Source organism: Oncorhynchus kisutch, unplaced genomic scaffold, assembly GCF_002021735.2.
Source record: "Oncorhynchus kisutch isolate 150728-3 unplaced genomic scaffold, Okis_V2 Okis01b-Okis20b_hom, whole genome shotgun sequence".
In the NCBI taxonomy this organism is placed as follows: Eukaryota; Metazoa; Chordata; class Actinopteri; order Salmoniformes; family Salmonidae; genus Oncorhynchus; species Oncorhynchus kisutch.
The window spans coordinates 8,348,030-8,371,016 of NW_022261978.1; the positions used below are offsets into that span (position 1 = coordinate 8,348,030).

The 22,987-nt window shown below is 42.2% G+C and overlaps 1 protein-coding gene across 1 annotated transcript; it reads right to left on the minus strand.

The window, feature by feature from the left end:
* Nucleotides 1-1,831: 1,831 nt before the first annotated feature.
* Nucleotides 1,832-21,323, minus strand: LOC109877615 (myosin heavy chain, fast skeletal muscle-like). The gene is made up of 40 exons (XM_031811341.1): nt 21,272-21,323; nt 20,911-21,138; nt 20,363-20,509; nt 19,932-20,088; nt 19,215-19,242; nt 18,842-18,950; nt 18,596-18,688; nt 18,181-18,241; nt 17,919-18,017; nt 17,484-17,587; nt 16,957-17,095; nt 16,589-16,707; nt 16,290-16,439; nt 16,025-16,195; nt 13,980-14,283; nt 13,557-13,621; nt 13,383-13,470; nt 13,149-13,266; nt 12,923-13,046; nt 12,345-12,481; nt 11,601-11,856; nt 11,164-11,406; nt 10,648-10,824; nt 10,408-10,553; nt 10,138-10,228; nt 8,868-9,257; nt 8,620-8,746; nt 8,314-8,432; nt 6,909-7,105; nt 6,572-6,755; nt 6,308-6,473; nt 6,025-6,149; nt 5,602-5,910; nt 5,178-5,381; nt 4,895-5,020; nt 4,586-4,756; nt 2,992-3,096; nt 2,800-2,895; nt 2,245-2,376; nt 1,832-1,964 (listed from the first exon to the last, which is right to left on the minus strand). Exons 2-40 carry the CDS (start codon nt 21,124-21,126, stop codon nt 1,944-1,946), a joined length of 5,814 nt encoding a protein of 1,937 aa, XP_031667201.1. The 5' UTR covers nt 21,127-21,138; nt 21,272-21,323; the 3' UTR covers nt 1,832-1,943.
* Between the last annotated feature and the right edge of the window lie 1,664 nt (nt 21,324-22,987).

The following is a 22,987-nucleotide window of genomic DNA, read 5'->3' on the forward strand; positions in this document are numbered from 1 at the left end:
TCTTCACCTCACTGTGCGTGCAGATGCACTCACACCTGCCTGCTGCCATTCCTTAGCAAGCTCTGTACTGGTGGTGCCCCGATCCTGCAGCTGAATCAACTTTAGGAGACGGTCCTGGCGCTTGCTGGACTTTCTTGGGAGCCCTGAAGCCTTCTTCACAACAATTGAACCACTCTCCTTGAAGTTCTTGATGATCCGATAAATGGTTGATTTAGGTGCAATCTTACTGGCAGCAATATCCTTGCCTGTGAAGCCCTTTTTTGTGCAAAGCAATGATGACGGCACGTGTTTCCTTGCAAGAAACCATGGTTGACAGAGGAAGAACAACGATTCCAAGCACCACCCTCCTTTTGAAGCTTCCAGTCTGTTATTCAAACTCAATCAGCATGACAGAGTGATCTCCAGCCTTGTCCTTGTCAACACTCACACCTGTGTTAATGAGAGAATCACTGACATGATGTCAGATGGTCCTTTTGTGGCAGGGATGAAATGCAGTGGAAATGTTTTTGGGGGATTCAGTTAATTTGCCTGACAAAGAGGGACTTTGCAATTAATTGCAATTCATCTGAACTCTCTTCATAACATTATGGAGTATATGCAAATTGCGATCATACAAACTGAGGCAGCAGACTTTGTGAAAATGAATATTTGTGTCATTCTCAAAACCTTTGGCCACGACTGTACACAAGGGGACAAAGATCATACTTTTTGGAGAAATGTCCTCTGGTCTGATGAAACAAAAATGGAACTGTTTGGCCATAATGACCATCGTTATGTTTGGAGGGGAAACGGGAGGCTTGCAAGCCAAAGAATGTGAGAAACTCCATAAAGACATGTGTGCCAAGCCAGTAGCATCATCCCCAAGAAGACTCAAGGCTGTAATCGCTGCCAAAGGTGCTTCAACAAAGTACTGAGTAAAGGGTCTGAATACTTATGTAAATGTGATATTTCTGTTATTTTTTACAACATGAAAAAAAATATTTAAAACTATTTTTGCTTTGCCATTATGGGGTATTGTGTGTAAATTAATGAGGGGAAAAAACAATGTAATACATATTGGAATAAGGCTTTAACTTAACAAAATGTGGAAAAAGTCAAGGGGTCTGAATACTTTCCTAAGGCACGGTATGTGTGTTGTGGTGCCCTATGACAGGGTTATGACCATAGAAATAGAATGATTAGAATGGTCCTGGAACCTCTGACCTTAGCAGTTTGACTGGTGAACTCATGGCTGCACGTACTCTGGCAAAGCTGGAATTGTGATGTAAAATGTCCATGTGGTCATTTAGAAAGTTTATACTAGGACTATTTGCTTCCTGTCTTATTTGGATGAACAAATACTGATTACATAAACTATCTTCTCACTGACTTTTCTGTCTAGATATCAGTTGACTCAGTCTCTGTCAGCCATTGAATAGCCTTGTGTTGTCAGACATCGCACTGTAAACGGCTGGGGGGAAAGGCTATAAATTGACATGCATATCTAGTCAGTGTCTGATTTTTACACACTAGTCATTCTCTCCAATGGCAATCTACCAACATTACCTTGAAAAAAGCATCAGCTTAAATGCAGAGGATGGCAGAACTACATTGAATTCAGTAAAAGTAAGGCTAAGCAACAACAAACTTGAAACCAAACCCCAGTCTGAGAATTTGGGTGGCTTCATTTCTTCAGCCTCATCTCTCAGCTGTTTACAAAAAATACAAACTGCTTTGTCGGGGTGACCACTATTGTTGTTCAAATCCCAGATTGCTCCATTAATTAAAGTACAATATTTTATGGTATTAAAAAGCTGTTTGCTGAGTAATAAATCCACAGTCACAAAGGAAGTGTATGTAGATCCACATGTTTTTAATCAATGTTCAACATTTCACCATGAAAATCATATTTTATGCATCACAGGAAAATGGTAAGACTTTGATCTTCAATACTTTGGTCTTGTTTATTCAGCAACTTCTTTTCCCTGTAAGAATAAATAAATAATATAATGGATCAGTAATAATAATGAACATAAATATATGGATAGAATATATTGGATCAAGCATTTAATGCTCAGTGCTCAGGTTGGAATTTCAATTTTGAACTACCAACTTGAATTTTTGTGTGTTTTTTTCTCTCCCTGAAATGTGCTTATTGAGTGAGTGTAAAAGGTCTGTATTGACCTCTGAGAAGACTGAATAGGTGGTGTTGATGTGGTCATATCTGAACATGAGTCAGGTACAGGTTTAGCAGCAGTTCTGTACCTTTCCAGAGTCACGGGTCTTGGCTCTGAGCTTGTTGACCTGAGTCTCAGCGATGTCAGCACGCTCCTCAGCCTCCTCCAGTTCATGCTGAACCTTCCTGAACTTAGACATGTGCTGGTTTGCTGCTTCCTCCTGGGTGAGGAAAAGAGAGGGAGAGCAGAAGATCAGTATTTCAAGTTTGAAGCTTCAGGTAGCAAATAAAAATATTGGCAGATTTAGGATAGCAATGTATACAGGAAGATAGATGGTAAGGCAGCAGAAGGGAGAGGGAACAAGCCACTACCTCCAGCACGATCACTAGACCAGTTATTTAATATTCTAGACCAGTTAATTAACCAGCTAATTAATATTCAACCCCCTCTCCTTTAAGTTGGTAACACATTGGAATAGGGGACACTCACAAATGAGTATAATTTCTTCAGCATTGACTTGCACTATCAATTGTCATTGTTGACTGGCGTGCTGTAGCAACACTTCAACTAAACCATATGCACATTACGTTTTGTAGAGAAAAACTACATTTTCGAATGTATGCTCTCAGAGTCTGTGACTCACCGATTCCTCAGAATGCCTCTTGTAGGCCTTCACTTTCATCTGCAGCTTATCTACCAGGTCCTGAAGTCTGTTAACGTTCTTCTTATCCTCCTCAGTCTGTGGGAGAAGAGCAAAGAATCAGTGTCACAATAGTTTTATACACAAACCTGTCTGTGTTAGTGTCAAGTGTGTGAAGAATGCACTTTCTCTTACCTGGTAAGTGAGCTCCTTGACTCTGCGCTCATACTTGCGGACTCCCTTGACTGCATCTACACCTCTTCTCTGCTCGGCCTCCACCTCAGTCTCGAGCTCGCGCACCTTTGTGGAAGAAATAAACGTAGGAATTGGTTGGTCGTGAAATCGTAACAAATATTTGTATAAGAGGTATAGTCTTCTACCCAGTCAAGGGGGCACAATTGTAATCTGTTCCCATGTACTCTTTTAAAATGTTAATTGAAGGGGGCTGTAATAATAACAACAACTTTTCATTATCTAGGTCAGTGGTTCAGAAAGTGGAATTTACATTTCAATTTGTTTATGTATATTTATAGCAAGAACAGATTAAACAGCCCGGGATCTTTTGAAAATGTTTAGAGGGTGCAATACTGTACAATATAATATTATTCATCCACAATTTATGTTATTAACTCTTAGATTAAACAACAGGTCTGGGAGGCTCACAACTCAATTCTTCTTGTTTTTGAAATATGACTTTAACCATTTTGTCATGCGTTTTGTGGTGTATGGTGCAGTACCAGTACGGCAACTAGAGGCCGCCACTCGCATGTTTTAATGTTGTGACATTGGTTCTATTATGGAGCTCGCGCTTTGGCAGTTGGGAATAGTTTGCCAAGTGAGCCAACAGCAAGACAGAAGCACCGACATAAATACATATTTTTCCTTTATTTTGAAGGTAAGCGAGTGTAAAATCACTATATTCAAGACGGTAATGTTTCTTGAGTATATACATATGTTTGTTGAGATGTTATGTTGTGTTTTTAGGTTTTATGAACTTATTAACGTCCGCTAGCCAACAAGCTAATTCAGCCATTAGCCTGCTAGCTGGTAGCCCCGCATAGCAACGCTAGCTTCCCTAGCAACGGCAAGTGAATGAGAAGTAACAACAGAGAAATTATTACTATGACATTAAACCGGTGAATGTATATTATATTCTGTGTTGATACTTATTGTGAATTATTATTATTATTATTATGAATGAAATGGCAGATTAGAAGAAGTCTGCTGAGACAATTAAGCCTGAATGAAGCAACTAGATTAATACATTAAAATGTATTTAAAGGTCCTGCATCAACTCCACTAAATAAGTGTAAAATTAATATAATTTGTTTTGTTATGAACTTAAATTCACTGTAATTGAAGTTTTAAACTGCAACATTTTCTCTTTGTCCAAAGGCAAAATGTGTAGAGTGACAGTAAATGACCTTCAAAACGGCAACATTTTCTCTCTGATGCAAAGAGTGGGACTTAAAAATGTTATTTCCCAGGGCCCGAGACTTGGTTAGTCCAGTCATGCACTAAAGAAGTCATAGGAAATCTGCATGGATGCTATTTTTATCGCAATTTAAAGTAGGAGTTGTGTTCTGATATTATGAAGGGGGTCCCTGATGAATTCGCTATCACAAAAGGGGTGGTCCCCGATGCAAAGAAGTTTGGGAACCCCTGATCTAGGTGGGTTATTGTGAGAACAAGTCATTAAACAATGTTCCTGTTTATTTTTTATATGATCAAATACATTTCCAGCAATCAGTCTTTCAATCCACCCTAATCCACCCTGCTGGTATCTCACCCTGGACTCCAGTTTCTGGAGCTGCTTCTTGCCTCCCTTCATGGCCAGATTCTCAGCCTCATCCAGGCGGTGCTGCAGATCCTTGACTGTGACCTCCAGGTTCTTCTTCATCCTCTCCAGGTGAGAACTGGTGTCCTGCTCCTTCTTCAGCTCCTCAGCCATCATGGCCGCCTGGAATAGTAGTTTGTTTAATTTATGCACCAATTGGCACCAATCATAATGTCCCTCTGAGATCTTTGTTGTTCATAACCAGCCCAGCTACCATTGGCACTTGGGGACAAATCAAGTTGATGTAATTCAAGGACTCACGTCAGTGATTGCCTTCTTGGCCTTCTCCTCTGCATTCCTGGCCTCCTGGACGATGTCGTCCACCTCTCCCTGCACCTGCACCAGGTCAGTCTCCAGCTTCTTCTTGGTGTTCAGAAGGCTGGTGTTCTGAAGGAGGAAACAAGACGATTTGTTTGACTCTCAAGAGAACTTGCAAGTCACGAGACTGAAATTATGAAAATCTAAGGCAAGCACGGTCCAATTACAGGTGTGTTTAAACTGTATGCTTGGTTGAGTTTCATTAGAAATGGCTTTTGACCCATACCTGGGAGTGCAGCAGTCCAACACGCTCGCTGGCGTCTACCAGCTCAGTCTCAGCCACTTTGCGGCCTCTCTCTGTCTGCTCCAGAGCAACTCTCAGCTCCTCGATTTCAGCCACCATCAGACCGTTTCTGCGCTCCACCATGGCTGCCTGCTCCTTCATGTCTTCCGCGACACGGACGGCGTCATCAAGGTGCAATTGGGCATCCTGGGGTTCACAATGACATACGTTCATTAGGACTTGTGGAAGTAGGGTGATAGGATCGATCAGTGATAGAAATGTTCACTGCAAAGAATTTCCCCAGTATCGCTACCTTTCGTACATAAACCACTCTATTCAAATCCTCTGTTGTATTATTTTCCACAGATTCAAAAACAAATCCCTCTCCATGTTCAGGTTTTTGAGCCTGATGTCCTAGTCCCTTTACCTTGAGCTGTCCCTGGACATTCCTCAGCTGTTTCTGGGCCTCAGCGGCCTGCCTGTTGGAGTGGCTCAGCTGGATCTCCATCTCGTTCAGGTCTCCCTCCATCTTCTTCTTCACCCTCAGGGCATCATTCCTGCTCCTGACCTCAGAGTCCAGGGTGCTCTGCATGGAGTCAACCACCCTCTGGCTGTTCCTCTTGATCTGCTCCATCTCCTCGTCCTTCTCTGCGATCTTCCTGTCCACCTCACCCTTGATCTGGTTCAGCTCCAGCTGCACACGCAGAATCTTGGATTCCTCGTGCTCCAGTGTTCCCTGGACAAACAGAAGCAGTCAGGCCAATTGTGTTCAGTATATTTGGATGTAGGAATTGAATATATATGACTACAATAAACTCCAATACAGGGATCATTGGACTGTAGTTTGTACCTCAGCCTCCTCCAGAGCGGTCTGGATCTCAGACTTCTCTGTCTCGACGGTCTTCTTGGCCTTCTCCAGCTCATGGATGCTCTTGCCAGTCTCTCCGATCTGCTCAGTCAGGTCAGAGATCTCCTCTGCACACACACACACACAGGAGCAGTTTACACTTGGGAGATTTTCAGTGGATATTGCCAATGCACTGAAGTTGACATTGAATAATAATAACAGTGAATTTATTAACAGCAATTAATATTGCTCATGAAACATGATAGATTTGCCGTCAAATGCTCACGTTGCAGGTTCTTGTTCTCTCTCTTCAGAGTCTCCAGATGATCCAGAGCCTCCTCGTAGGAGTTCTTCATCTTGAAGAGTTCAGTGCTCATAGAGCGAGCCTCCTTCTGAGCTCCTTCCAGCTCAGCTTGGCCCTCCTCATACTTCTGCTTCCACTCTGCCAGAACCTAGGAGAATCCATGGGATTTTCATATTCATATTTCATACAATTAATCATATAGCAGACAGTAAATATCAGTCTGTGGTGAGGTTTTTTCATTTTCACCTTGTCAAAGTTCCTCTGCTTCTTGTCGAGGTTGGCGGCCAATGCATTGGCTCTCTCAACATCAATCATGAGGTCCTCCACCTCTCCCTGCAGCCTCTGCTTGGTCTTCTCCAGGGAGGCGCACTTGGAGTTGGTCGCCTCAATGGTCTCCTCAGCATCCTGAAGACGCTGGGCCAGCTTCTTCCTGTTGGACAACAGAGGTTGTATGGAGGTTTTATGGAGGTTTTATGGAGTGATACATATGTTTCAATACATATTGATGTAACATTTTCTCAGAGCCCCCTACCACCCTCACCATCCACACCATATTTGAGTTTTTCTGTTGCATGCAACTCACTTGGCCTCCTCCAGCTCCTCTGTGCGCTGGATAGCATCAGTTTCATACTTAGTCCTCCACTGAGCCACCTCACTGTTGGCCTTGGACATGCCGCGTTGCAGCTCTGCCTTGGCCTCCTGCTCCTCCTCAAACTGCTCCCTCAGGAGGTCACAGTCATGGCGGGCAGACTGAACACCGTGGGCCAGTGCATTTTTAGCCTGTGAGAAAGAAAGACAAGGAGAGATGAGTGAGATAGTCAAACAAATGATGTGGACTTGTTTACGTGAAGCTGTGCAGTTTGTTGCTAACGTTACTTTGCTACCTGCCAAAATTACGGTTTTACTTTTTAATTACCGTTTTGTATATACATTTTTTCCCTCGCTCTACTTTTTACATTCAACTTTTTCACCCTTGACACTTTATCTGGACATGGTTCTACACGACCTCCACCAGCATTAACATTAACATTGTGCCTTCTAATTGCAGTCGCTGTACTCATAATATACAGGAGAAAGATCGCCTTATGGTTATCCTCGGATGGGGCCACAGTGTCTCCTGACCCCTCCTGTCTCAGCCTCCAGTATTTATGCTGCAGTAGTTAATGTGTCGGGGGGCTAGGGTCAGTTTGTTATATCTGTAGTACCTCTCCTGTCCTTTTCGGTGTCCTGTGTGAATCTAAGTGTGCGTTCTCTAATTCTCTCTTACTCTCTCTCTCTCGGAGGACGTGAGCCTTAGGACCATGACCCAGGACTACCTGACATGATGACTCCTTGCTGTCCCCAGTCCACCTGGCCGTGCTGCTGCTCCAGTTTCAACTGTTCTGCCTTATTATTATTCGACCATGCTGGTCATTTATGAACATTTGAACATCTTGGCCATGTTCTGTTATAATCTCCACCCGGCACAGCCAGAAGAGGACTGGCCACCCCACATAGCCTGGTTCCTCTCTAGGTTTCTTCCTAGGTTTTGGCCTTTCTAGGGAGTCTTTCCTAGCCACCGCGCTTCTACACCTGCATTGCTTGCTGTTTGGGGGTTTAGGCTGGGTTTCTGTACAGCACTTTGAGATATCAGCTGATGTATGAAGGGCTATATAAATACATTTGATTTGATTTGATTTATGGTGAGGATAGCCTTGCTACAAGCCCAGCTTCAGACGCAATCGTAAGGCAAGGGTAATTTAAGTGTAGGAAAGGATGAAACAGCGTCTGTGCCACCAATATGTACAGATAGTCCTCCTGGTTACACTAGTCTCTTAGGGTGGAGAGACAGTAGGAGTCTCGGAGGGTGGAGAGACAGTAGGAGTCTCTGAGGGTGGAGAGACAGTAGAAGTCTCTGAGGGTGGAGAGACAGTAGAAGAGTCTGAGGGTGGTGTAGTCACCGACTATGTAAAGATATGGCTCTAAGCTCTACATTTTGGGTCCCTTACCTTGACCTCCTCCTCAATCGCCCTCTTCAGCTCCTCCACCTGCTGGGTGAAGGCCTGTTTGCCTCTGGTCAGCTGAGACACCAGGGCTTCCTTCTCCTCCAGCTGACGGCCAAACTCACCTGCAGGGACAGAGGAACATCTTGTTAATAGGGTCTCTGTTCTCTAAGATTTCAAATGGATTCTGAGGTATCATAGGGCAATGTTAGGTGGTGAATAGTACAGTAGAAACTATGTGGATATAGCCCCTAATACATGTTGTGTTCTACTGAAGGAAAGCATTGGCTTGTTGTTCATTGTTGATGGTACCATTTTCTGTCAGGAGTCTGGCCCTCTGTCCGCTGATGTCGTTGACCTGGCGAACATTCTCATCATTCTTAGTCTTGAGCTCACTCAGCTGGTCCTCAAGAGTACGGCACATCTTCTCCAGATTGCCCTGTTAGTGAAACATGTTCCATCATTACGTTATATATGTGACTCCTGTCAACTTCATGTCACTTGAATGGTGATGTAGTTGACCCTCCTCAACACTGATTGACCAAAACATCACTACTGACCTTAGCCTTGGCGACGGCCTCCATGTTGCTGGAGAGGTCATCAATCTCCATCTTGTATTCGCTCTTCTCCTTCTCCAGCTTCTGCTTGACGCGCTGCAGGTTGTCGATCTGCTCCCCGAGCTCAGCCACACTGTCGGCCTGCTTCTTGCGCAGAGCGGCGGCTGTGGCCTCATGCTGCAGGGTGGACTCTTCAAGATCACGACGCAGCTTCTGGAACTCAGCCTCACGCTTCTTGTTCATCTCAATCTGAGCAGCAGTGGCGCCTCCAGCCTCCTCCAGCCTCTCGCTGATCTCCTCAAGTTCCCTGGAGAGATCGGCCCTCTGCTTCTCAACCTTAGCCCTGGCAGCACGCTCAGCCTCAATTTCCTCCTCCAGCTCCTCAATACGGGCCTAGAACAGGGGGCAGGAGCAGGGGGGATGAACACTACAATACAGTTGAAACAATTGAAACTCACAAAATAAAAATAGAATGTATATTTTGCAAAAATGTGTTTAATAAAAAGCCAGTTACAATAATATATTCAGTAGACAGTGTCCCATGCAGGAGCCAAACTCTCAAAGGTAAGAAGTTAGACAGAGGACTCTAGATGGATATAAGCCATTGTGTATTTATTGTATTTATTATTATTTATTAAATGTTACCGTTTTCTCCCCAGTTTCGTGGTATCCAATTGTTTAGTATCTTATCTCATCGCTACAACTCCCGTACGGGCTCGGGAGAGACGAAGGTTGAAAGTCATGCGTCCTCCGATACACAACCCAACCAAGCCGCACTGCTTCTTAACACATCCAACCCGGAAGCCAGCCGCACCAATGTGTCGGAGGAAACACCGTGCACCTGGCAACCTTGGTTAGCCCGGCTCTCCACAGGAGTCGCTGGTGCGCGATGAGACAAGGATATCCCTACCGGCCAACCACTCCCTAACCCGGGCGACGCTAGGCCAAATGTGCATCGCCCCACGGACCTCCCGGTCGGTTACGACAGGGCCTGGGCGCGAACCCAGAGTCTCTGATGGCACAGCTGGCGCTGCAGTCCAGCGCCCTTAACCACTGCGCCACTCGGGAGGCCCAGATATAAGCCATTTTAACATGTCATTGAGGGCTGAGTGGGGATGGTAAGAAGCACCAACAAGAAACACCATCTTCCAACCTACTGAGCCATCAGAAGCCACCTGGAAAACTGTCTGCTGACAGAAAAGTGTCCATTTTTTTAAAGGAAATGATTCAAGTCTGTGCTTTTCTGTACTGGAGCTTATATCCTGTACTGGACCTGGAGTTCCTTGATCTTCTTCTGCAGCTGAGCTCCCAGAGACTGCTCATCCTCAACCTTGCTGAGGAGCTGGGTGGTCTCAAACTCCTTCCTAAGAAACACAAACACGTTGATTGCAGAGTTAGTTTTTGTTTGATAGTGTAAAGGGAGAGAATCATACCATTCATTTGGCTTTTAAGAATCACATGTAAATGCTAATTCATAATTACAAGAATTAGTCAAGAACAACCATTATAGCAGGTAATACTGTAGTCATAGGTTTGTGTTTACTTCTTGATTTTCTCATCAGCTTGCTGCTTGTCATTCTCCAGGTCCATTATGGACTCCTGGGCCAGTTTCAGATCTCCCTCCAGCTTTCTCTTGGATCTCTCAAGGTCCATACGGAGCTTCTTCTCTTGCTCCAGAGAACCCTCAAGCTAGAAGATAAAAACACATATTATTAAAATCTAAACAACTGAAGATAATGTCATCTTACATACTATCATGGCCAAAATGTCAAACTCCACTCACGTCGTCCACTTGCTGTTCCAGCTTGGTCTTGGCCTTGGTCAGAGTGTTGACTTTGTCCTCCTCTGCTTGCAGGTCATCCAGTGTCTGCTGGTGGGCCTCTTGGAGGGCTTTCTTCTCCTTGGTCAGCTTGGCAACACTCTCATCCATAGACGCCATCTCCTCTGTCAGGTTTTTAACCTGAAAACAGCCACATCAAAATTAGTCTTTGGTCACTTCACCATAAAGGGGAGATTTAGTTTGTTATATATTGCATTCATTTAATTTAGATTCGCACAGCATCAACAATTACTGTACTATATTCAACACTAGATGTCAGTGTTCACCATGCCAGTGTACTGAATGGAAGTCATAAATGAGGGGGATCAGAACATGCAATGAATGTTGGGAGTACCCCACAACTGAAATTCCTCCGTTGTGTCTTAATATTTCCTGCACCCACAATACAACATGAATTCCATTTCTGTTAAACTATGTTTTGAGTTGATTATTGTTTGGTTAGACTGTAAGACCCAAGACCTTGTTTTCAGTGGCGTGCTTCTCCTTCTCCACTTTGGCCAGGGTGAGCTCCAGGTCATCAATGTCCTTCTTCAGCTCAGAGCACTCATCCTCCAGCTTCCTCTTCTTGGCAGTCAACTCAGCATTGATCTCCTCCTCATCCTCCAGCCTCTCGGTCGTCTCTTTGAGTTTGGCCTCCAGCTGGATCTTGCTCTTGATGAGCCCCTCACACCTTTCCTCAGCATCGTTCAGACTCTCTCCTTCCTGGTTTCAGAACAGGAGTAAACAAATCAGAGGCCTCACTTTGTGTATTAAAATATACATTTTACTCAGAGGTCAGAGCAAATCAATAGAAATTCATGAGATATATAACATTGGCAATACAAATGTGTGTTCATATGGATTTGTATTCATGTGTATGTAAATTTGCCTGTGATGATTGTTGTTTTTTCACTCACAGATGCTACTTGGAGTGCCAGGTCGTTCTTCTCCTGTGTCAGGGCCACCAGCTTCTCCTCCATTTGCTTCTTCGTGGACAGAGCCTTGGCCAGGTCTGTCGTCATCTTCTCATAGTTCTCCTTCATGTTGGCCAGCTCCTTCTCAGTCTCAGCGCTCTGCAGCAGGGGCTTGATCTTGAAGTACAACTTCATCCATGGCCAGGTTTTGACATTCATGAATGAGCGGATGTTGTACTGGATGGCGTAAACTGATTCTCTGGTCGACAGAAAGGACAGAGTGACATGGTGAGTGACATGGTCAGTGACATGCTTAAAGCTACATTCTGGGATTAGATGAACAACAAAACAGAACCACCTGCCACTGTTTGTTTACAGCTAAGGAATGGGGCTAGAGGGGAAATGTAACCCCTCTTAAATTCATACACAGTTCTCTAGATGAGGACTGACAGGTCATGCATTCTAAGCTCATGAGACATTTTATATTCTTCCAAGTATGAATGGGTAAATACCACACATTTAAATGACAATTGAACAGCCAAGTCTCAAACTGCAGCTATTAAGCTAGAATCCTTAGTTGCTACATCCATTTCTGGATTAAATGAATGAACTCAAAAGCTGTAGTAGAGAATTATAAGATATACTTTCTCATTCTGAACAACTCACAGCATATACAGTATGTAATCATAATGCATTAGATACAGGTGGTTGACAGAAAGCTTTGCCAAGATGTCTACTATTCCTCACCTCCTCTCCATCATCTTGGTGAACTCTCTCCTCATGAGGAATCCACGGCTGAGAGCCTGGACCATGCCGACCAGAGTGGCCAGCTTCTCATCTCTCATCTCCTCCAGGACACCCAGCAGACCGGCTTTGAAGAACACCTGAGACACAGGTTAACATGGTCAATGGAACCACAGATGGTGACAGATAGAAAGGGTTGAATCAAAAGATGGGAACAACACCACTTGATTGATTTAAACAACATTAACTTTGCTATGGTTACAAACAAACCATGGGATGGGTTGTTTCTAAGTTGTTAGTTATTGTACAGTTGTAGATTAATAATGTACACAGATACAGATAACTGCAGCCATACCACTATAACACAATGCACATGATGATGACTTTAGTTTCTCTTCTATACCTGTGATGAAGGACTGAAGAAAAAAACACAATGTTTTCCCCCCTTTTCCATTAGTTAAATTAAGAAGAAAGAACAAAAGGATGGATAGATCACCTGGAGAGATTTTATATGGTACCGGTTTAAATTATTATTCCAGTTGTGTTTTGTTGTCAGCTTTTACTGGGGGTTTTTGACTGACCTTGGTGTGTCCAAACTTGTAATCCTCGTGATTCACATCAATGGACCCAAGCAGCTTCTCAGAAGCCTTCTTGTTGTCCATGAACTGGCCCTCAGGGATGACACTGGCATTCAGTACTTTGTACCTGAATGAGGAAACATTTTTAACATGTCAAGTTGTAATATGTAGGTAGGGAAAACCCTTGGAGCAGATATTGTATGTGGTGTGTGTGCTTGCACGTATGTACCTCTGTTTGAAGTCAGCATAGATGATTCTGCTGGGGAATCCCTTTCTGCAGATCCTGATACCCTCCAGTACACCATTACACCTGAGCTGGTGGATAACCAGGAAGTTCTCCATCAGACCTGGTAAAACAAAACAATTCTCTTTTAATACTCATAAACAGGTTCTATATTGGAATCGTTAAGGTTACTGATACTGTACTGATAAGATGACATATTTAACTCAATATTTCCTGTACCTGGAGTCTTTGACTCGTTGGGGATCAGGCAGCGCACAAAGTGAGGATGAGTGCTCCTCAAGTTGGTCATCAGCTTATGTAAGTTCTCCTGTAAGAGGGTTACAAACCATGTTCTCATTTATGATAATCAATGCACCTTTTGAAGGACTGAATATACACATTTCAAAAGCTCACCCTGAACTGGGAGGACACAGTCTGCATGGAGCCACCCTTCTTCTTGCCTCCTTTCTTGGCTTTATCTGTTAAAATGGGGAAAAGTTAAAGATAACTAGAAAAGTACATTTCCTAGAGCAGGTGGAATAAATAGAATAATAATAAGAATATGTAAGAAATCTAGAGTGGTCTTGTCTTCAGCAAACACACTAATTATAAACCAGAGAATCTCTGGTTAACTTCACACTTATCTAGAGGCAAATGCTGCCAATGAGATTGTTTAAAATAACATATATTGTTTTGTTAAATTAACCAGGTGTATGAGTAAATCAACCAGGTGATAAACCCTGAGAAATTGTAATACATTGAAAGGCTTTAAAGAACATTTGGGTCTGAGTTATAACTAGTATGTAGTTAAATATTGTGATGTGATGCTAGTCTTACCCTCAGGAGGGGGAGGGGGATACAGGGCAGCCAGAATTTTGACTGCGGACTTCTGGTACAGCTGACAAACTGAGTCGTTCAGGGGGTCCTTGTTCTTCTCCAGCCACCCAGTGATGTTGTAGTCCACAGTTCCGGCGTAGTGCACCAGGGAGAAGTGGGCCTCTGCCTTGCCTTTGGCAGGCTTGGGTTTCTCAAACGCATTTGTTTTGCCAAGATGCTGGGCGTACAGCTTGTCCTTGAAGGTGGTGTCTGAAGACTTGGGGAACATGCACTCCTCTTCAAGGATGGAGAAGATGCCCAATGGCTTTACGAAAAGAGATTTCAAATTAGTGATATTTACATTTAGTAAATATGCTATTATAGGATTATATTCATTTAGGGACACATAATAGGAAACATATTGAGTTCTCAACAGTTAGTGGCATATATTAATGGGTGCCAAGGGAAGTGAGGCTTCCCCCCAAAAATGGACATAATATAATGTATCTTTCGTCTCGCTTAGCAAGAGGCTGAATGTATCACTCCAGGTAAAGCATCCGGGTGAACAAAACGGCACCCCTCTGTCTCTGTATGTGTAGCCCTTCTATCTGATGCTGTCTGGTCAAAAAGAGTATGGTATTGTATCATTGAATGCAAGAGAAGCCAGTGATCATTTGGCCTCCCTTGATATTTTTTTTCGTGTACAATTACAGCGAATCAGAGTTGAGCTAAACTGAGTGAGCTAATCTGTGAATGGTCCTGGTGCACCAAAAACCGTGTCAAGTGAAGCCAGTTTGGATTTGGCTTCACACCAAATCAAGCCCAACGTCATTGACAGAAAGAAAAACTTCAATTGTTGCATCTCATTGCGTTGTTTTCCCCTGGAGGATAGCTAGCTAGCTAAAATGGGTCCTTTCCTAAATTAGCTTTGGATGGAGATAGGGATTTGTACTCGTAGTTTTACTTAATTCTCTGTACTGGCCAATAATTGTAACACCAATTCTGATCCAACTATAAAATGAATACATTGTGCTTTTGGCCTGAGAGTATGGAAGTTCAATATGTAGCTAGATGTTTACTAGCTAATCGTTGCCCAGGAAAGGAAGTTAGAATAGCAAGCAAGCATTTTAGCCAGGTAGCTTAGAACATTTTTTAAAAGCTTTTAAGTTTCTGCAACATGAAAGAGAGGAGGATGGTATTGGCGTTTCTCTCTAAGTAGGGTGAGTCAACATGTTTTTCAACTTACTCACACAAACACACACATTAGTAACATGGACAAACACATTTAGCTTACGTTGATTGGACTAAAATCGTTTTTGGAATAATTTCGTTTTCACTGTAGACTAAGCATAGGTGATTTGATGATGTTGAAATGTTGAAATTGAAATGGTGCTGGAATAGTGGAGGGAGGCAGCTCCTGTTATCTTTCTGAATTGCGGTAACTCTCCGTGGTTCTAAGTCAATAGATGTTTAGTGGTCCGAAAATGGCAGAAAAATGTACTTGACTGACCATGTTGTAGGTCATGTAACTGTTGTTACATTCATTATGGACTCCACTGGACAGATGTTGCTCTCCGGTTTTGTGATGAAACAAAGGTGTTGTTGAATTTATTCTGCCACTGTGTCTTATTGTCTCAGCCTTAGGCCTGTATATATTGTTTTATTTTACCCTTATTTAACTAGGCAAGTCAGTTAAGAACAAATTCTTATTTTCAATGACGGCCTAGGAACAGTGAATTAACTGCCTTGTTCAGGGGCAGAACGACAGATTTTTACCTAGTCAGCTCGGGGATTTGATCTTGCAACCTTTCTGTTACTAGTCCAACGCTCTAACCACTAGGCTACCTGCTGCCCCATATCTTGGTGTCAAAGCATTTAAACTAACAGGTTATAGAGCAAACAACGTAATTATCACAACACAGGTTGTATTATGGATTTTTTGGACTCGATTGGCAGCCCCAGTGATTTTAATACTGTATATGTTCTACCACTGTGATAATATATCACACAGCGCTCCATATGAGCTTTGCTGTTACTGTCCATTATAATCCTCACAGACATCTTACCTTCTCAATAAGCTCAATGCAGGCAGCCAAGTCCATGCCGAAGTCAATGAAGGCCCAGATGATTCCCTCCTTCTTGTACTCCTCTTGCTCCAGGACGAACATGGTGTGGTTGAAAAACTGTTGCAGTTTCTCATTGGTGAAGTTGATGCACAGCTGCTCCATGCTGTTATACTGTTGATGGAATTTTAAAAGGGATCATTTCATCATACAAGACTGTAATCCATCTCAATCACATCTAATTGTCTTGTTCTGGTCTCATACTCACATCAAAGATCTCAAACCCGGCAATGTCAAGCACACCGATATAGAACTGTCTTGGATTCTTGGTGTCCAACATCTCATTGATCCGGATGACCATCCACAAGAACATCCTCTCATAGATGGACTTAGCCAGAGCACTGACTGAGTTATTAACCTGCAATGATAATACCTCAAATTAATACATGAGATATTGACCATGTCTAGTGATAAGGTGATACAAGCTTGGGAAAAACAAAAGCAATGCACTCGTCCCCAAAATAATTCCTGTGCTCAGAAAATTTTAGATTTGTTTGGCCGCCTTACCTGAGGCACAGTCTGTCCCTTGGTCACATACTCGTTGCCGACCTTCACTCTTGGGTAGCACAGAGCCTTCAACATCTCAGCTGAGTTCAGGCCCAGCAGGTAGGCGATTTTATCAGCCACTGGAGAGAGAACCAACAACAACAGACTCAGGGACACAAGATCACTTGTTTCTGATTTCACACTGACAAAATAGTTTGGTTAACTTCTTTGTGGGTTAGGTTTTGATTCACCTACATTTTGGAGGTTGGAATTTGTTCTCCTGCCTGACGTTCATGTGGCACTGTCTGTCTTAGGTGTTCTATTTCTATGTTGGAGACTGGGAATGGGACTAATGCTCTACATATTGTATATCTATGAGTGGGACTCACCCTCTGTGCCGTCTGGCTCGGCCTGCTCCTCACGCTGCTTCTGCTTGAATTTCAAGTTTCCATGGTGCAATACAGCTCCTGTCAGCTTGTAGATGCCAACCTTCTCTTCATTAGTGAAGCCCAGGATTGTAATGGCATCCTGGCATTAAAGAGGAAGTACAACAGTGATGAACTGAACTGTAGTTTGGTCAATTACACTACAGTTCTGTGCTGCTCACTGCAGAACAAATGGGATAGATAGATTTGACTGGCTTCTCTGTTCCACATGATTATGCTTGGCAAACACGTTAGTAGATGGCAGCACATTTGTTTTACACAGTTCCACAGGACACTTAGTGGTGCTCTCTTGTGGAAGGCATGAATAGTTCCTTGAGGCACATGCCTAACTAACAAGGCATTTAGTATCAAACAAAAACACATGAAAATTCCCAGCTGCCACCAAGTTGGAATTTCACAGTACATTCAGTGTATATGGTGGTCCTATCCATTCCATATCTAGAGTTTGGTTAACCCTTTGTTTGACTCACATCTGTGGCATCCAGCTCTTCATTGTCGTTGATGCTGGCCACAGTGATCTGTCCCTGACTGCACATGGGGAAGTCGTAGGGGTTGGTGGTGATGAGCGCCATTTCTGTGGACAATGGAGAACAGCTTGTCAGGTAAATTTGAATTCTGCTCTCCTACTTGACATTATCTCTCCCTCCGTTACTCAATAGATGGACTCAATGATACATGTAGTATATAATGAATAGCATCAAAAGAGGAGACTGAGACTTGTGGACTAGTGCATCACAGTGTATTACTTGATAGATATTTCCCAAAGACCTGTCCCATGTCTAGATGCCTTGTTACCTTGGATGTAATCATTGTAATAGTATTATTAGTGTGGACTATGAATATTTTGTATATATTCCATAGATGGGGGTGGGAATAATTTCCCATGAACCTCTACTTTGTCGTACCAACTAGCTCAGGTTTGTGGCCTGTCATCATCTGGAAGAAGATGTGGTAGCCTCTCTCATCGGGCAGCTGGAAGGAGACTCTGGACTTCTCCAGCAGGTCTGAGAGCGAGAGAGAGTGAACGACACAAAGAGAGAGAGAAAAAGGAGAGCGAGATCGAGAGAACAAGAGAGAGAACATGAGATACATTTAAATTGAATGATCTCCCCAAAAAATGATGTGTGCATTTTGGAAAGTATTGAGAAACAATCAAAATTAACTCACAGGTTTCAATGTCAGCTTTAGCCAGTTTACCAGCTTGGAAGTGAATCCTGATGAATTTACCCTGTAGTAGAGCATGGGGGTTAGAAATAGGCCAACAAATTAATCTATCATATTAATTTGATTGACCCCTTTAAACGTTACAGTTTGTTGGACAGATGTTGGATCTTTTGATACAGATATAGGATCCAGTTTGCTACAGCAGGAAAATAATCCTGCAGCAACAGGAAATGTGAATTATGATTCAATTTTAAAGATGGAAATGACAATTTTAGAACCTCGAATACATTACAAGTTTGAATTTTCAGCAACAAATCAGTGATCAAAATTAAATTGTACATCTGTATAACGAATGGGGACTACTGAATTACATTTTTCCAATATAAGGTATTTTCCACAGTATGCCCTTCATACTTACAAAGCGAGACGAGTTGTCGTTCCTCACTGTCTTGGCATTACCGTAAGACTCCAGCAGAGGGTTAGCTGCAATGATCTGATCCTCAAGAGACCCCTGATTGAGACAAACATAAGTTGCTCAAAAACTGGTAACATCTTAAAGTTAGTTTTTCTCAATAGCTTGAAACATGATTCACCACAGGAAAAACAGTTTACACAGCTAACCAAACTGAAATGTGTTAAAAAGGCAAACATAAGAACAACTTACCTGCATTTTGCCAGGTTCTGCTTCCTTCTTGGCCCCAGACACTGCAATGGTGGCAAAGTACTGGATGACACGCTTGGTGTTGACAGTCTTTCCTGCACCGGATTCTCCGCTGGTTTATATGACAGAGAAAGAGGGGTTTTAGTTACATGTTTGAGTGTCAGATTGGCTTTCACTAAGAAATAGCGTAGAAAAATACACTGTTAACCTGTGTTCTGACATAAGTCTTTAACAAATAATCCTTCTCATCGACTCGTTATTACACATAACCTAATGCTCTAATCCATTCATATTGTCATGTATTTCATCACACCAAGTGACACAACTTATTACAATAGAAACACTTTCTCAAGTGACATTTTAGTAAACAACTTACGTAATCAGGACGGACTGGTTCTCCTTATCTGGAACCAAAAAACACATTGCTTATCATACTCAAGCAACATTCAGGGGACATTATTTCATTCATAGCATCATCACGAATTTCAATTTGGAACATTTTCCATTCAAGGGTAGTGATATCAAATATTCCCAGCAAACTGTTATTACCTAGACTAGAAAACAGTAGATACCGTCTCTGAAGCATATTTCAATTTCCATTGATGCATCCATCCATCTATCCATCATCACTTAATGGACTTTGAGAGACATACGCACTTAATGGACAGCCATCCAACCAACCAACCATCTCTCTCTCTCTGTCTCTCTACCTCACCTGCTGTCTCGATCTCTGAATGCTCGGCTATGAAAAGCCAACTGACATTTACTCCTGAGGTGCTGACCTGTTGCACTCTCTACAGCCACTGTGATAATTATTTGACCCTGCTGGTCATCTAACGAATGTTTGAACATCTTGTAGAACGATCTGGCCTTAATGGCCATATACTCTTATAATCTCCACCCGGCACAGCCAGAAGAGGACTGGCCACCCCTCAGAGCCTGGTTCCCCTCTAGCTTTTCCTTCTACATCTGCATTGCTTGCTGTTTGCGGTTTTAGGCTGCGTTTCTGTACAAGCACTTTCTGACATCTGCTTATGTAAAAATCGCTTTATAAATAAATGTGATTGATTGATCCATCCATGAGATATCGTACCAATCATCATGAACTGAAAGGCGTTGTCAGAGACGGAGAAGATATGGGGTGGAGCCTCCATCCTCTTCTTCCCTCTGTAGGCGTTGACAACCTCTGCGTCGTACACAGGGAGCCACTTGTAGGGGTTCACCGTGGCACAGAAGAGCCCAGAGTAGGTCTGGATGAAAGTGATTAAATTAAATGAGGGGATTAGTAAAGTCAGATGTACTTTTACCTGGAATTATGTGAGGATGTGGGTGTACTTTGGTTTACTGATGTGGGTCTACTTTGGTTTACTGATGTGGGTCTACTGTATTGATATGTTTTGGTTTCTACCGTTCACTTATGTAGTACTGTATGTGTGTATTTATTATCTTCATGTGTGTGTAGTACTGTATGTGTGTATTTATTATGTTCATGTATGTGTGTGTTTGTATGTGCAGGTTTCTTACATAGATCATCCATGCTGCATAACGCTCTTTGAGGTTATACAACACAGAGGCTTCATTCAGGTAGGTCATCATGGCCATGTCCTCAATCTTGTCGTACTTAGGGGGGTTCATCTCATAGATGTCTGCATCTTTGAACTCTTTTCCTTCCTGAAACAGTCAGAAATCTAGGTTACACACAGATCAAACTGGACATGACTGAATGCTTTTAAAAGTTTAGTCTTTAAAAAATTGTATATCCACATTTAATCCAACTACTTTGTTATCACCCACTGACACATATCTGGAGATTCTTGACCTGTAAATATCAAACATTCCATGCCAATTTTAAATAACAGCTTTAAACATGATGTGTTTGAAGGTTATATTCTGTTTACAAAAACAAATACATGTTTAATCTATCTGTTATTACTGATTTTTTTTTTAATGCTTCATAATATATATTTTGTTAAAGATTTTATATTGAAATGTTTTTTATCATTTTGATGATTTTTCATGAAACAGAGTAATTCCACAAACTTGAACTTGACTACTTTTCAGATCAGACTTACCTCCTTAGTGCCGTCAGGTTTCGTGACTGTTACAGTACACTTCCCGTCGGCCCTGGCAGTGACCAGACCCTTAAGGTACAGCTCCGCCTTGTCTGTCACATAGCAGGAGTTCTTTGAATCAAAGGGTGCGGTTTGTGCCTCAATCCTTTCCCTCTCAGGCTTACGGAGGTATATGGCAGCCTTGCCGTAGATTTGCATCTCAGCGTCCGTACTCATGGTGACGGATAACTAGGAAAGAGATGAAACAAGAAACATGATTGACTCTGTGATGCTTCCTCCCCAGTCAACAGAGTTAGGTGAGTGGTATCTCTCTCAGAATATTTTCATCACTTTTTATGTGAAGAGTCAAACCGTGTCTCACCTTCTTTTTCCCCTCCTACAGATGAATGTGTACTTCTTAGAGGACCCTGTGAAACATAATGTGTTGTAAAAACGCACAAGTCTAAAGCAGTGGAGGCTGCTGAGGGGAAGAGGGCTCACAATAATGACTGGAGTGTAGCAAATTGAATGTTGTGAAAAAGCACAAGTCTAAATCCTTTTTAACTTTTTAATTTTAACCCCTGAATGTCTAAAACACATTTAACTAAATAATTAAAGCCATGTAAATTTAAACTACAGGTGCAACTGCTAACTTTCATTTTCCTAATGGCATCTCACTTTACTACTGAAATAATTACCCCTGATAACCCAGTGGCATTCTAGACTACTCCCTTAATTTACAAACAGGTAGAGGAGCACCACTTTAGTCCATAAAAGGAAGTTACAGATTTTAAGTAATGCACATTTAAAGAAAACCAATGGCACTTGATTGCATATGGTCAAATCTTACAAGAGACATGCAGCACTCAATTCAAACAGTGCAGTTAGCTACTGCCTCCGTTGCTGAGTGCAAAGATGAGACAAATAAACAAATCTAAGGAGGTGGAGAGGTCTTACCACAGAGGAAGAAGGTATCTGGCTTATGGATGCTGGGGCCTCAGCCTCCTTATATCTGGTTGGAAGTGCCAACCAGGCAAAAGTTAATTATGGACCACTCTGGGAAAGGACATGAATTGGATGAGAGACCTCTGTGTGTCTGTGTCTCACTAGCACCTCCCACTTCCAGGAGCACCACACTCCCATTACATGACTTTTTAATGTCATATTTGTCTCTGAATTGAATTTCACTGATTTTACGTAAATGAGAGATGTCATTACTAATAATTACAAGTTTAATTCATCCCAATGTTTAATTCATCCCAATGTTTAATTCATCCCAAAGTTTAATTCATCCCAATGTTACTTCTACTGAACCTCATATACTGTAATGGAGTGAGTCCATGTTGCTTCTACTGAACCTCATATACTGTAATGGACTGAGTCCATGTTGCCCCACTACAACTAAAATACTAGTCTAATCTGACCTGATTTAGTTCCATTTTAGTGGCATTAATCCTCATCAACAACTTTATATATATGTTCACCTGTTATTGATATTGTTTATCTTGTAAACACATCTGAACTGTCTCCTCACCTTTACCTCGTGCTTTGCTTAATTTGATTTATCACCCTGGTGGAACCACATTAAATTAATATTTGAAAGCTTGAACGGACACATTTAGGCTTTAAATAACAGCTTATAAAACCGTTAAATCTAATGTGTTATTTATCTACAGTATGATCTATTAAAAAGATTCTCGAGGCGCTTTTATTTGTCTCACATTTCAGTTGGCTAAAACGGTCCAGTAGGATTCTTATGACACATCACCAGTACAGTATTTCAATAATCTTATCCACTCATATTGCTGACAGCGATATAACTGCCTCAAACATTTATTACTCTCTGAAGTTAACTGCTTAGCAGCTGAACTGGCTTCAGTAAAACTGTTATAAAATGAATAGGGATTAGTTACAATAAAGTAACAGATTCCTTTACCTTTACATTACATTGTCACCACCTGAATACACCCTGTGTGTTTGGGGTGCTGTGTCCACCCAGCACATTAATAGGGGGGACCGGGGTTGGTTGTCACTTTTTACTATGGTGTGTATTTCTCATCACCAGTATATCTTATGAGGAAACCAATGTCTGTGTGTT

What these genes read in the sequence shown, in the direction of transcription:
- LOC109877615 (XM_031811341.1), bottom strand. Translation starts at nt 21,126, where the DNA reads ATGAGTACGGACGCTGAGATGCAAATCTACGGCAAGGCTGCCATATAC. An exon ending in CAACGAGTCAAAGACTCCAG is followed by an intron (nt 13,267 to 13,382) that starts GTACAGGAAATA and finishes TTGTTTTACCAG; the next exon opens with GTCTGATGGAGAACTTCCTG. An exon ending in ACAAGTTTGGACACACCAAG is followed by an intron (nt 12,482 to 12,922) that starts GTCAGTCAAAAA and finishes CCTGTGTCTCAG; the next exon opens with GTGTTCTTCAAAGCCGGTCT.